General features: G+C 32.1%; 2 protein-coding genes across 2 annotated transcripts; both read left to right on the forward strand.

The window, feature by feature from the left end:
* Nucleotides 1–3,002: 3,002 nt before the first annotated feature.
* LOC143618496 (zinc finger protein ZAT9-like) lies at nt 3,003–4,184 on the forward strand. Its single transcript, XM_077090699.1, has one exon. It carries the CDS (start codon nt 3,003–3,005, stop codon nt 4,182–4,184), a length of 1,182 nt encoding a protein of 393 aa, XP_076946814.1.
* Nucleotides 4,185–5,129: 945 nt separating this feature from the next.
* On the forward strand, nt 5,130–8,479 carry LOC143618495 (transcription initiation factor TFIID subunit 11-like). Its single transcript, XM_077090697.1, has 5 exons — nt 5,130–5,142; nt 6,777–7,103; nt 7,920–8,007; nt 8,116–8,215; nt 8,347–8,479. Exons 2-5 carry the CDS (start codon nt 6,793–6,795, stop codon nt 8,472–8,474), a joined length of 627 nt encoding a protein of 208 aa, XP_076946812.1. The 5' UTR covers nt 5,130–5,142; nt 6,777–6,792; the 3' UTR covers nt 8,475–8,479.
* Nucleotides 8,480–16,314: the final 7,835 nt, after the last annotated feature.

A 16,314-nucleotide genomic window follows, 5' to 3' on the forward strand; every position in this document is an offset into this window, starting at 1 on the left:
CAGGTCTCGCGGAACCCCAGTCATATCGGAATGTTGCCACGCGAAGACCGACATATATGTTGTGAGCAATCTTTTCATTCTCAACCTTGTGTCGTCTGATATCGTAGCTCCAATTGTGATTGTTTGCTCTGGGAATTTTGGGTTGAGAATCCATTCCTCTGGCGCGTTGTTTGCCATTGGAAGTTTCATTCTCCCTTCCCGCGGAATACTTGTCACTGCGCACAAATGATCTCAGTATACAAATGTTACACCTGTTGGTGTTGGGAACCCCAACGCGCCGTGCGCTGGCGACGGTATGGCGTTGAATTGGGCAATCGTTCCTCTACCCAAAATCATATTGTGGCATGAAGTGGTGGGCAAGACCAAGAAGTTGACAATTTCAGCTCGCTTGTGTTTCTCATCCCCCATAGTTAGTTCGAATTGTATCTGACCTAAGGGGTGAATGATTTCATTTGAAACACCCGAGATTGGTGCATTCACAATTTCGAGCCTTGCTTGGTCTGCTGGATCCAACTTCCTGAAACATTGCTCATACATGATGTCTGATTCACTGCCAGTGTCCACCAGGACTTTTGACACTTCATAATGAGCAATGTGTGTAGTGATGACTAGAGGACTGCTGATAGAAGGGCCTCCCCTGATTCTTGGGAGGATTACTTGTTGCTCGCGCCAATCTCCTTGAACTTGCGCGCTTCTCTTTCTCGATCTTTGCCCTTGCCTTCCTCCCTCGGCTACACAGATTCTTTTGAACTTTTTGCTGGCTGAGGCTCCATCTGGTTGTTCATTCTCTGGTCTTGGGTTTTTCACCAGGTGAGCCAACTTGCCTGATTTCACATCTCTTTCAATCGCATCCTTCAAATTATGTGAAGTATGTGAATGTATGGCATGTTGCCTGTTGAACTAGAACTTACTCAGTGTAACTGACTTTTAGTTTGCACACAGACAAATAGGATGAGACAGCTGGCTTGAGGGCACACATGAAAGAAGAATAAAGAAGCTGTCATCTGAAGAAGGAAGTTATGATGTTTTATGTTAAAAAAAAATTGAATGTTTAGGACAAGGTTTAATGTTTTGTAAAATATGGTTGAATGTTCAGTCTTTAACGAAAAGCTTTAATTCACTTTAATATTTAGAACTATGCTTATTAGTAAATCCAACATCCAAGTAGGACTGCCGGGTCCAGGGCCTTACAAAATATTTGTGTTCATGTTTGCTCGTTTAAAAAAATCAACATGTCTGTGTTCATTTATATTCATTCGTTAAAAATTCTAAAAAATGCTATGCGTCTTAATTGAAAGAGCCCAAACGTTAAAAAATTATAATGAACGTAACAAACTAATATTACGTATTGAATCAAAACAAAACTATATTAAAAAAATAAAACAAATCATTACAAAATATAAAATAGCAAAGCATTATAAACAAAAATCTAAATAAGTCCCCGTACTACGAGGGGCTTAAATAGTATATATATCCGTGTGTGTCCGGTACTACGAGGGGTTTAATATATAATCGGGTATTATGTGGGTGTATATAGGGGATTTGGGACTTGGGATATGGATTAGATTCATAAGGATGTAATTAAAGACGTAATGGGTGTTTATTGTTTGTGTATCATAAACATAAGAATATATTTATGTATGTTGTTTGTGTGTTATGATTGGGTTTATAATTTTATAGACCTTTAATATTTGTATGTGTTATTTACATAAATAAATCAGTACTAAAATAAATAAATGAATCGGGCTTATCAACTAATACGAGCCAACTATCTTGTCGGGCTAGTTTACTTGTTGGGCCTATATCCTATTGGGCTAATATACTAGTCATAATACTATTGGGATTGTGGGTTATGTGTTAGATCGTATATCGGATCCATTCCACTATTTGGGTCGGTTAGCTAAGTCGGGCCGGACTCCATGTCATGAGTCGTTAGAACCGTGTGGGCCATTGAACACTAATGGCCTAATTACAATAATTGGCCCAATGTATATATGTATTAGCGTTGACATCAACCGAATTTACGTCGTTTTGACGCCGTAATGCACGGGTTTTTATTGTGTTCTAAATAGCTGCATTTTGGCCTTGATAAGCTTATCTTTTTGTTATGTTCTCTCGTAACCTGATGTGAACACTGCGTGGGTTTTACCAACTGAATTCACGTCATTTAAAACATATCTTTTATAAGTTATACGAGTTTTAGTACTATTTAGGGTGTTTCTAATTTCTTTTTTGGGGTTATTGTCATTAGCGTAAGAAACTTAACTGACGCCGAACGAATTCGCGCTGTTGTGCCGCTGCAACACAACTTTTGTTCCCTAGTTAATTACTATTACTGTCGGATGTTCCGTCGGTACTCCCTCGCCTAAAACTACCCATTTCCATCAGTATTCCATTGGTAACAGTTAGTTTGGACGACTTTACTAAATTATCGGTGATATCCATCGGTATTCTAATAATGGCCAAAGTAAAAGACTTTACAATACCGTCAGTGATTCATTACTAACTAACATCGCCACCGACCTATCAACAATAATTTGTCATAAACGAGGCTATTTGCTATTTAACGACGAATTTTCTAGGATCAGTACTCTCTTGTTAAAGGTTGTTCTCATTAAGACTCTTTATTTTGTTATGATTAAAGTTAATTTACTTTAGTAAAAAAAATGTTAAAACCAGATTTAAGAAAAAAAGAAATACGTGTCCATTAATTAATTAGCTATTATAATGGATGGTGTTTAAAATCTTAAAAAGTGATGGTTGTATAATTTTGAAGAGATGTGCACCTTTCTCCGCCGTCCGTTGGCAGCGCGCCACCGTGACCACCACAAAAAAAGAGTTTCTAAAACTACTACCCTCCTCCCACTTGTCACACACACTCAACTCCTACTCCATATTTAGCCATTACTCTTACTAAAAACCAGGACAACTTCAACTACAAGATCACAACCCAATCCATTACCATTTCCTCCATTAATCTTTTATCTCCTCTTCTCTCCTTCATGGCTTGTTCTGATGATCAACAACCAAATTTTAAGCATTTTTGTAGGGTTTGTAAGAAGGGTTTCATGTGTGGAAGAGCTTTGGGTGGCCATATGAGAGCTCATGGTGTTGGGGATGATTTTGATAATCTTGATGATGGAGATGATACAACCGCCGATTGGGATTCGTCGTTTGTTTCATCTCCTGAGACTGATGAGGATGAAGATGGTTATGGCCGCCCTGGTGGTGGTGGAGGAGCTAGGTGGTGTAAGAGGAAGAGATCTTCTAGGGTTTGTGCCAGCGAAAGCGAAGAAGATATCGCGTTAGCGAAGTGTTTAATGGCGTTGTCAAACACTAGGGTTGATTTGATGGAAACGGAGACACCAAAGAGAAACTCTATTTTCTCACCGCTATTTTTATCAGGATTTGGAAAGCCTCCGCCGACTTTAGATAAAGCGAAAGGGGTTGTGACAACCACCACCACCCCAAAAGGTATGTTTGAATGTAAAGCATGTAAAAAGGTATTCAATTCACATCAAGCATTGGGTGGACATAGGGCGAGTCACAAGAACGTTAAAGGTTGTTTCGCAACACGAAATGACCAGTTTGATGAAAACCTAGCAGACGAAGATATTATCACCCATAACGATTTTAAAAATACCAGTACCTACCAAGTAGAACGTGAACCTAGCACAGGTTCAATCGCGTTGGCAGGGCGAAAGTCAAAGGTGCATAAGTGCACCATTTGTAGTCGTGTTTTCGCATCCGGTCAAGCCCTAGGCGGCCATAAAAGGTGCCATTGGTTGACCTCTAATTACTCATCAAACAACAATTATGTAGGCAAGTTAACTTTTCATGAACACATTGAACAACTTCATCAAAGAGCTTTAGCTATACCTAAAGAACTCGATCTAAATCTTAACCTCCCGGTTTCTGGCAACACCACCACCACACAACGTCATGAACCACATGTCCCAGTGAATGCAAAAGAAGATTATAAACATCAAGCAAACAAAAGCAATGGCGATCAAGATGATCATACTGCATCGACAACAATCGAGAGTGTAGATGGTGAAGGTGAGAATAAGATGAAGTTGGCAAAACTCAGTGAGTTGAAAGACATGAATAATGCAAATGGGAGTTCATCTACATGGTTACAAGTTGGGATTGGTTCAGTTACTAATGTGGCTCCTGACCCATAACTAATTATATACATATTATTTTATATTGCTTACCAAAATTTTTATACCAAAACAAGTATATATGTAGATCAGAAGTTGTAATTAACTTTGTTATATCTTATGTATATTTATTTTTAACAAGGCTGTAAATAACATTGCAGTGAAATATATAAAATAAATGTACTATTGTCCTTCTTAGCGCAAGCACCCACATCACAGTAGACGAACCGCGACACAATTTTTCATCCATGTTGTATTAAAGCCAGAGTCTTCATGAGCGGGCCTCTCTCGCCTTGAGCTTAAACGAGTTTAAGCCTAAAAATAAGCTTTTTATAATAAGCGAGAACGAGTTCGAAATTCACGTATCCAACTCGAGTAAGCTCTGCGAGACTCAACAAGCCTATTCTGCATATAAATTTTATTTTATTTTAAAAGTAAGTATATATGTAAGGAACTATAATTAATTTTGTTATATCTTATGAATATATGTTGAACAAATTTGTAAATGATAATTTATTTGTAATCGTAAATAATAAATATACTATATTGTTATCACCCTACTTAAGTAACACAATTTAGAAGTGCAAATGAGGTAAGTAATTCGTGAGCCACTTAAGATTGGCTCGTTGAAAAATTAAATCGAGCCGAGCTCGAATCCAAGTTTTCCTTGTCGAGCTTGAACGAGTATATTACTTACATCAAAATATCAATTTTATTTAATATAAATTATAAATGAGTGAAGCCCGAACCAAGTTTGAGTTTTAGAAATGAAACTCGAAACGACTTGACTCGTTTTACACCCTGTGAAAACTTACTTTGGAAAAGAGCTATCGATAATTAAGGGGCTTAAAGAAAATACTTAAGTAATTGAAGGGGGTATTTCTACAAATTATAAAACCAAGTAAAATCATCTTCATTTCTTATTTGTTCCTCATATATTTTGGGTACAGAGATTTTCGTTCCTCAAACGCGAATTCAGGTAAATCACTTTACAAGCTTTCTTTATTTGTTTAATTCTTGTGATAATAACAATAACAATAATAATAATAATAATAATTCTGGATCTTTTTCGGATCTGGGTAACTTTAATTAGCCCCTAATTCGTATGTAAAACCCTAATTTTTCCAACCAATTTTGCAAATTTGTTAGCGATTTTGCATTAATTATTTGGGAATGAAGCACTTGTACACAGGTTTTGCAGTAATTCTTTTGGCTTATTGTGTCTGTTTTTTTTTTCCTAGACATGAACACCAACCTGTTTAAGGAGACGATAATATCTAGTATGTAGTGAATCAAAAGTTACCAAAAGCTCGTACAGTCTTAATTAAGACATAATTCTTAGCATATTTGAAATAAAATTCCATGAAAGTCAGAAATCAAATCATAAGATTCACTAAGTAGGGCTTATGTTTTATTTTTTAAAATAAATTAAATTATAAAAATATAAACAGGTCAAAACAGGTGAATGGGTGTTTAACCTGTTTAGACATGAATTTAAACAGGGCTGTCACTTTTACCCGAAACCCAACCCAAAAAAACCCCGAACTAACCTGAACCGAAAAGACTAACCCGAACCGAAGTAATTTGGGTTGGTTCTTGGGTTTGATTTATAAGTTTCGGGTCAACCCGAATAAACTTTTCGTTTTTAAATTAATTATATTTTTAGGTATAATAAGCTAAGTCTTAGCCACTAAAGTTTTCATAATCTGGCTCTAATCGACTGTTGTCATTCTAACTATTATGTATCGATTGTTTATTATTAATTTATGTTTTCCGTTTATTACTAATAGCAGCCGAAATAGAACAACCAAATCATGCTTGATTGAATACAATTAAGGCTCGAGTTAGTTTGACGTTTCTTTTGAATTGTTTTATCATGTTATACTGGTTTGTTATTTGAGTATTTGTGTTATAAACCAAGAAGAATTTGTTGTTTTAATTTTAGCATTGTAGTTTTTAAATTTTTTTTTTGTTTTTGTGCTTTTTTTTCTTTTGTTTGTTGGTCTTCTAGGATACTCGAAACCTGATTAACCCAACCCCAAAAAACCCGAACCCAAAAAACCCGTGAGAGATTTGGGTTGGGTTTCCAGTCAAGATATAAAACTTTGAAACCCGAAGAACCCGAACCGAAAAACCTGAAAAACGAACTCGAAGAACACCCCTAGCATCAACCTATAAAGCACGAAACTTGTTTAAGCCCAAACGTGTTTTAACTCCCTGTTGTGTTGATAGTTGTTAATAGCGAGAATTGCGCTCGCCATAGTGCGCATCATACCGAAGCGGTACTTTACGCTATCTGAAGTATAGCTTGATATAGCCATAAGTAGTTTTTAATATCACAAACCGAGTTTTTAGGCATTAAAGTCAATTAAACAGCACCAAAGTCATCCAGTTCTACTGTCAAAACTCTATTTGTGAATGAAACCCCGATTTTTTTAAAAGAAATTCTAGTACCTAGCGTATAGGTAGGTTGTTGTTATTGACCGTTATTCGCTATTGACAACTATGATCGTGTTAACATGCCAATGTCAGAATTTGTCAGCCCTACAATGTATAATATTGTTTAACCCTAATAAAACCAACTCGCAACTTTTATGCATTGTGAATACACAGAGGTAAAGAACATACCATGAAGCAATCCAAAGATCTATTTGAAGTTGCAGCAGATGAATCACCGCCTTATTCACCAGTCGGTCGTGCCGACACTGAAACTCAAGATCCATCTGTACAACCCGCTGCTAGTTCCCAGGGAGCTGATGTTGATAATAATATTCATCCTTCAAACCAGCCAAAAGCAGCAGTTAAATCAGCCTCCACATCAGCAGCTGGGAAATCTGTTAAGGGCAAAGAAGAAGACGATGAGGAAGAAGAGGAGAACATGGATGTCGAACTTGGAAAGTTTCCGTCTTCTGGTGATCCAGCCAAGTTGGCCAAGATGCAGTAAGTTTTGATGCGTTAATGACATTTTTTACTGTATATCATGTGATTTTGGTCAGCATACATTGAAATGAAATCTAGGCCTGTAAATAAATGCTTCAACTGAACAAAAGATTGAACATGTACAATTAACGAACCGAGTTTTCTTGTTCGTGTTCATTCATTAAGAAAATGAATGTGTTTGTGGTGGTTTAGGTTCGTTTATGCTTGTTCGTTAAAATTGTAAACGAATGGTTTGCAGATGTAAAATGAACGAATATAATTAAACATCGATTAAAGAACTTAACTGAGCTAAAACCAATTAGATGTAAATGTGAACAATGTTGGGCCTAAAACATTTGATGAGCATATTAACAAATGTCAACGAACGAAGTTGAACAACTGTAAACTGACAAACATAAACAAACATAAACGAATTTAATCAAACGTTCGCGAACATAAATGAAAAACAAAACGTGGGCTAATGTTCGTTTGTGTAACTAAACCCTAAAACCCTATCGTTTACAGGCCTAATAAAATCCTTTTATTCAAAGGTGGCAGTTTTAGATCGCTTAACTAAAACCAAGTGGATTTGGGTTATATTTTATCTTCAACGGGTCAAACGGTTACAATTTTAAAACTTAGCTAATGTGACCTGAAGTATTATAACTGCTTACCACCTATAGAATCACTTTATACAAAGTTGGTAGATTGTTGTAAATAATATAGTATCCGTAATCATATTTGATACTTTGTTTATACTATAGTATATGTGAATGTGATCGTATATATTAGGTATTAACGTCAAAATTCATATTGTTAATGATGTTATTTTTGCAGATCTATTTTATCTCAATTTACTGAGGATCAAATGAGTAGATACGAATCTTTTCGAAGATCTGGATTTCAGAAATCAGTAATGAAGCGGGTACCACTTTCTTCATATTCTATTTTCAAGCACAATCATACTAATAATTTTCAACTTGTAATATGTCTCACTAAGTATTTATCTGCTACGGTGTGCCCATAAATGCAGTTATTAGGCAGCATTACAGGGAGCAACAAAGTCTCAATGCCCATGACCATTGTGATGTCTGGAATCGCCAAGATATTTGTCGGTGAGCTAGTTGAAACAGGTACACAGGCGCCGAGATCTTTATAATTTTATTTTATATCATATAATGCATTAAATATGTTTGAGATGAAAACACTTGTTAATAAGTAAACTGGTTAAAATTGACACGTCGGATTGATGATGACGTTGCAGCTAAGGTGGTAATGAAAGAGAGAAAGGAGAGTGGACCAATCAGACCGTGCCACATTCGCGAAGCATACAGAAGGCTTAAATTAGAAGGCAAGATCCCTAAAAGATCAGTTCAAAGGTTGTTCCGGTAGGCTTTTTGTTTCGTTTATGTGAGTCTTTGTTTTAAGATTTAGAAACATGTGTGTGATGCTTATCGTAGAACCGAATGATAGTTTTGTTGTAGAATTGTTGTAATATGTTTGGTTGGATTCAGTGTGACTAGAAAACATGTTGGTTTTCCTTTAGTATAAATATTTATTTTTGGTTTTAATATGGTTTATAAGCTTGTATATGCATCTTTTATGAGGTTGGCCATTATTGGTCGATAACCTACATCACGTTGTGCTCGTCTTCATAATGCAATTCTTGATCTATCAGACATTCTTGTTCTTGATCGATAACCCACGGCACATTGTCATTCATCTCAGCCCTAGTTAAAAATCACGCAATCCTGTTCTTGCTCAATAACCTACGTCACATTGTCATTCGTCGTCATGACTCATAATTTAGTTCTTGATCACCCCTAGTTAAAAAGAGCACTTTCTTGTTCATGGTCAGACTCAGTAACCTGCAGCGCATTCTCATTCATCGTCATAATTCATTTTTTTGCCATCACTAGTTCAAATCACATTACTCATGTTTGCTTATAAATCTGATCATATTAGAGCTCGCTAAGAAGTACTTGGTACTATAATCTTTGGAGGAAGAATACTGACTCCTGAAGATGCTCCAGAATCTTTTCGATTGTTCATTCGAAAACTACGATCTTTAGCTCTGAAACTGAATCATTTTCTTGTATCTGAGAAGACTTTCCGGCTTAATAGGAAGGAAGCTTAATCGAAATGAAGCAAAAGTTTTCTTCTATGATCGATCGATAAACACATCAATAACTCCGAATTGGATTAGTTTCTCCTTAACAAATTAGTGCTTGGTCTAAACAAATCCTGTTTAATGGTGGGATTGTTGGAGAGACAAAACCTTATACCTATTCATTAATAAACCAGAAAAGGATGGATTATTTTGTGAAAGAATTTTTGGGCCTATCAAAAGTGGAATTTGTGCTTGTGGAAATTATCGAGTAATCGGAGATGAAAAGGAAAACCCACAATTTTGTGAACAATGCGGAGTCGAGTTTGTTGATTCTCGTATACAAAGCTATCAAAGGGGACTTAACTATCCGGATAGATCCAACAGGATGTGTGTCAAGCAAAAAAGTTGAATTCAAACCAAGCTTCAAATCAAATGATACAATAAATCAAGAGAAAAGCTATACAAACAAAACAAAAAAGTAAAATTAACTATATGAACTAAAAGTAGTTTTGATTTTTTTTTTATCAACAGATGTTACATATATACATATTCCCTCTATATAAAATATCTCTTTTAGAAATGAACTCAAGACCTCCCATCTAAAAGGCTTGCCTTACACCTCAATCATATGGGCTAGTCCTATAACGGGCTCCCTCTTCGGAAATTTGTCATTTTATGTTATTATTTGATTTTTGCCTTTGACACATGATAGAAGGGAGAGACGAGGGGTAGAAAATTTGCGAGGTAAACCCAACATCGCTCAAAAAAATGGGGGTTTTGTCGCCCCATTACATATAGTCTTAGGGAAATGATTTTCTTCTTCTTCTTATTCTTCTTCTTCTAATAATAATAATCAACCTATTCTAATAAAGTAAAATAAATGGGACACTTGTCATGTTTTGGTTAATTTTCATAATTTTTTTACCTCCAAAACTAATATACCCTAATATATGTAATAAATCAATAATTATTCACTTTCCTTTTACACTATATTTATATAATATCTATATATTTTTATAAATATAAATATCAACATATTATTTTACTATATATTTCAAAATACTTGGTGAATTCCAAAAATCAACAACAAATCATGTTCCTCAAATAAAAATTGTTTCGGGTTTTTTGTGGAAGTTAAATTTGATTTTATGGGTCAAAAGTTGGTAAATACATGCTATTTTTTATGTTGCCAAGAAGCCCTCTAAAACTTATCAAAATCATTTTTATGGTGTAGCTCAGAAAAACATAGTTCTTGAAGAACATCCATTGCTACAATTTAATATCATACTTTCCTTTGATGGGTGGTAAATTGATAAATATATCAATAAAGGTTACGTCTCTTTTGTATTTAGGCTGAGTAGTTAGAACTACAATCGTATGAGAAGTCTTATTTTCAAAATTGGTTCATAACCAAAATTCTTTCAGTTATACATATATAACAATGAGAATGAATTTTTCAATAGAAATAAGCATTCTCGGGTATGATTTTGCACAGATATTTTTTTTATTAAGTTCATTTAAAAAAATCATTTTGTGATATAAATAAAATCAATTTATGTACACATTGTATAGATATAAGCATAGATGTAATACATTTTTTTTCATATACACTATGTAATTATTTGTTTTACTTATAATTTTATAATTTGAATTATTCCGTGTGTGACACGGGCTCTAAAACTAGTAATAATAATAAAAGAAAATAATTGGGACGCATGCCACTTTGAGATCTAGCTAAATTCCCGCTCAAACTATTTTTTCTATTTTAATGAAAACGTATTTATGTCAGTGTAATCAAAACATATCAATCCATTCTTTAATTAAAAACTAATTACCTAAATTATAGGGCTTAAAAATATACGTATATATATGTCAATATAATCAAAATATTTATCACTTTAATGAAATCATATATACTTTTTTTTATTAATAAATTTATATACACTTTTTAAGTGTAGGAGATGAATGTCATAAAATTCAATAAACGATATTTATAGGTATAAGATGAAAAGGACAATAAGAAATTATGAATGGATAACAATTTTTATTTTCACATATTCATTCAATCTCCCTAGATCCATGGAGTTTTCTTCCATCTCTTACGAAACTGTAATACAAAATTCTGTTATTAATGCCAATTCTATATATAATGTTCTTTTTTAGTCAATCATAAAGAAATATTTTATAATCTTTTGTTACAATTTGCTATTTAATTAAAAACTATAATTACACCTATAAAACACTACGTACATTTTTTCGTGATTATGAAGAAATTGCATGAATACATCACGTATTCTTATGAATATTCCATTAGAAATTATAATTTAAACTTATTAAACCACTTAATTTGATAAAATATAGAGTTATTTTTTTAAACTTATTCATTTAATTTTTAAAGCTAAATTGTATTTCTTTTAACTATACCGTGCATCACATCTATAATATATATAAATGAAACCCCTAAAATCCTACGCGTCGCGATATGGTCGCTCCCCCATTTTATGAAAGCCACCAGATTGCTTGATTTTTAAATAGAGGCATCTCATTGTTTTAACCAAAATTCATGGGTATATGTCATACCAAAACCAGATAGCTCTTAAACAGGTTATAACATCTCATTAAATTAAAAATTAATCTTACAAATTATTTGATATGAAAATCCTATAAAATAGGTATATACTAAAATTTAATATCCAATTTAAAAAGAAAAAGATATTATTTATAATTAATAAACACTTTTATAATAAAAAACATAAGCGGGTCATGGGTCACAAAATCCAGATAGCTTTTAAACGGGTTATAACGTATCATTTATTTATGAAACTCTTTCATCATCAAACCTAAGTATATTTTAACTTTCTTACAATAAAGAAAATTAAAATCCAAAAAATAAATATTAAGAAAACAAAAAATGTAAAACAACCATTCTTTCAAGTCATCAGATTGCTTTATTTGTAAATGAAGGCTTCTCACGCATTTGACCCTCACAGGTAAAGGTCTCACCAAACTCAGATAACTCTTAAACGGGTTATAACATCTCATTATATTAAAAATTAATCTCATCAAATATTTGATATGAAAATCCTATAAAATAGGGATATGCTAAAAATTAATATCCCATTTTATTTAAAAAAATATTATTTATAATTAAGAAACAATTTTATGATAAAGAAAATAAACGGGTAATGGGTATCACTAAACCCAAATAGCTTTTAAACTGAATTATAACATATCATTATTTGTGAAACCATTTTATCATCAAATCTCAAGTATATTAATTATTAACTTTCTTACAACAAATAAAATTAAAATCCAAATATACATATATAAATATTAAAAACGAATGATATAAAACAACCCTCGTAATATGAGGGATAAAATCTAGTGAGTTTATAACGCTATATTTTTATATGATACAAAACTTATTATTCCTTTGGGATCTCTTTCCCCAATTTCTTATCTTTTTCCTTTTATGTGGGAGATTCTTTCGAAGATTCGTAGGATTATCCGTTCCATAATCCCAATATTCCATGACTAATGCTACCGAGACAGCAACACCTCACCCAAAATATCTCTACTCTATAGCTATGTCAGACACAACACCAACCTTGTCTTCACTCTTACTTTATAATAAAATAAAATATTATTATATTATATTTACAAAAATTAAGTAGAGCATAAAAATTGCATCCATTTTATAAATTTATCATGTAACTTTACATGATGTTTTGCTGATTTAATAGAAGGGTATAAGAGACTTATACATGGTTTGTAAAACCGTGTTCAATCTATATCCGACTAAATACCGGATGGGTATATATGAGTAATTACTCGTCGGGTATCATGTGTACCTGCTAGTTTGTTAGACATTACGTTTTAGGATTACTTGAGGAAATTAAAAATAAAAATACTAAAAACTAGTGAAGTAGTAGATTATTTTGTTCGCAAAGACAAAAGAAAACGAAATGCATATGAGGTATGTTTCTGGTAAATGAGTATGTATGTTTTAGTTAATCAGGTTAGGTATAAACTAATATCATGCAATTCTTATACCTGTGAGAAATTTTAAAATTAATCTGAATCCAGTGAAAAATTTTAAAGCAAATATAATCCCTGAATATTTGATGTGGTATAAATTATATATATATATAATTTAGATATTTCCTACACTTTTGAGTAATTTTTGGGTTGCTTTTACTAAATTGTACTCTCAATTGGTTACAATTTGTATTTTATTAATTTCAAGAGTCAACGAGCCAAATTAAAATGTTTTTATTAAATTTAAGACAAACGAATAAATTGACTCAACAAATTCAAGATGTTGATTGATTATATTTTTTTTAGAGTCGTATATAATATGTCCGTTAAACATACACTATATTAATGTTAGTCTCATATTTTAATTCACATATGCATAATATACTATTATTACCATCTACCTATTCTAATAAAGTAAAATAAATGGGACACTTGTCATGTTTTGGTTAATTTTCATAATTTTTTTACCTCCAAAACTAATATACCCTAATATATGTAATAAATCAATAATTATTCACTTTTCTTTTACACTATATTTATATAATATCTATATATTTTTATAAATATAAATATCAACATATTATTTTACTATATATTTCAAAATACTTGGTGAATTCCAAAAATCAACAACAAATCATGTTCCTCAAATGAAAATTGTTTCGGGTTTTTTGTGGAAGTTAAATTTGATTTTATGGGTCAAAAGTTGGTAAATACATTGTTTGGTAGAAGTTTACTACATTTGGGTCAAAATTTGTTACGGGTCAAAAATGAAAATTTTGAGTATTTTTAAAAGTTTGAGAATGCAAAATAGATTTATCGTTAAATTTGTTATGAGTTCAAAGTGTTGACTTTAAAATATCGAAAATATGAAAGTTAGAATTTTAAACAAAATTCGGATTTCAAGTTTATTTTTAAGGTCATTTTTTGAAATATCAAAAGGTTCAGGATGGCAAATTGACTATTTTTCCCCCCACTATTAAAATTTAAGAAAAAATTGCAAACACTTTTAACATGCCACCTTTATGCCTATCAATGCTTCTAACTTTTATCAAATTTGAAATACTTATGTCAACATTAATTTTTCTTCAATGGTGATCAAAATGTTGTATGGGAAGCATGTCATGCAAAACTATGCTCAAATAAAATAAAATATTCAAAAAATTGAATTGGTTAACATGCTATTTTTTATGTTGCCAAGAAGCCCTCTAAAACTTATCAAAATCATTTTTATGGTGTAGCTCAGAAAAACATAGTTCTTAAAGAACATCCATTGCTACAATTTAATATCATACTTTCCTTTGATGGGTGGTAAATTGATAAATATATCAATAAAGGTTACGTCTCTTTTGTATTTAGGCTGAGTAGTTAGAACTACAATCGTATGAGAAGTCTTATTTTAGAAATTGGTTCATAACCAAAATTCTTTCAGTTATACATATATAACAATGAGAATGAATTTTTCAATAGAAAGAAGCATTCTCGGGTACGATTTTGCACAGATATTTTTTTTATTAAGTTCATTTAAAAAAATAATTTTGTGATATAAATAAAATCAATTTATGTACACATTGTATAGATATAAGCATAGATGTAATACATTTTTTTTCATATATGCTATGGAATTATTTGTTTTACTTATAATTTTATAATTTGAATTATTCCGTGTGTGACACGGGCTCTAAAACTAGTATAATATAAAAGAAAAAAAATATGAGCAAGTTAAGAAAGTCCATGTTCTAATACGTGATGCTCAATTTGTTTTAATTAAATTATTGACTTGTTGATTTGTGATCCACAGTTAATTGGAAATCAGGAGCGCACGTGTATTGAAATTAATTAAAAGATACTAATTTGTTGAAATTAGTTATGGGCTTCCAAAAATTCATAGACTAAGATCTTAGGCTGAAGTGCTGGAATATGACTCAAGTTTTATTAAATTTGGAAATTATTATAACCACATTATGATCTAAAAAAGAATTAAAAAAAAACCTAATAAGGTTCACGGCCATAGCCGCAAGAATCACAAAAAAACAAAGGAAAAAAAAGTCATCAGGGGCAAATAAAAGTACTCACGGCCTAAGAAGAAAGTAAAAAGAAGAAGAGGCAGCCGGTAGCTCCTAATTAATTTAACCACAACTTTATTTATTTTCTTTTTCAATGAACCCTAACTTATATATTATTTTTGTTTCGTATCTTTTTATGAGTAGCTAAATATTTTTTTACATCACCTAGGTTTTGGTTGTGTACTATGTTTGATTAATGGTTTGACGAATTTTTATTTGACGTTGGTTGATTTAGTGTTATGGTAAAGATTTTAATTGGTTTGTTCATGATATATATGAGTAACTGAATCAGATTTTTGCTTTAATAATTATTTGATAGTCATTGGTGATTGTTAGATGTATGATTCGGTTGCTTACTTTGTGTTTTCAACTTGTTTGCGATTTAAAGCAATAGATATACATGTTTATATGATTAAAATATAAATTTTTGCTAGTTGTATATTAAATATCATAAAACTTTTTATTATAAAAAACCAAAAAGAGGTAAAATAACAGTCTCTATCAATGTATTTCATTATTACCAAAACGGTGATATTACTTAGTTTGGTCTAAAGGATAAGTATTACTCCCTCCGTCTCATTAAAACAGTCATGGTTTGAAAAACACAAAGTTTAAGGTAGCTTGAATGATTGACTTTTTTGCTTAGCAAATGACAATAATGTCCTTGAAATTGGGTTCACCAATACTATTTATTAATGCTAGTTGTATGTGTTTAAGGGTAAACTTAGAAATTGGCTAATAAATTTTGAAAGTGGACATTTGTAATGGAACAAATAAACAAGGAAATATGGACACTTTTAATGGGACGGAGGTAGTACTAGCTAAAGGAATATGCCAATAATTATCTTCCGTCCAAGACTTGATTCATACCTTTTATCCTAACTGCCACTTCATTCACGCCAAGCATATGCTCTCAAAATATTCTAAACCCTTCACTGTTAATAAATTCTAAAAAAGTTCATATATTTCATTACTAATTTTGATGTTGTGATGTGGGTATTTTAGATTCCCCAAGGGTTTT

The sequence above is a fragment of the Bidens hawaiensis genome, unplaced genomic scaffold (assembly GCF_021521415.1).
Source record: "Bidens hawaiensis isolate Kalapana, Puna unplaced genomic scaffold, B.hawaiensis_p1.1 tig00080247_1, whole genome shotgun sequence".
Taxonomy (NCBI): domain Eukaryota; kingdom Viridiplantae; phylum Streptophyta; class Magnoliopsida; order Asterales; family Asteraceae; genus Bidens; species Bidens hawaiensis.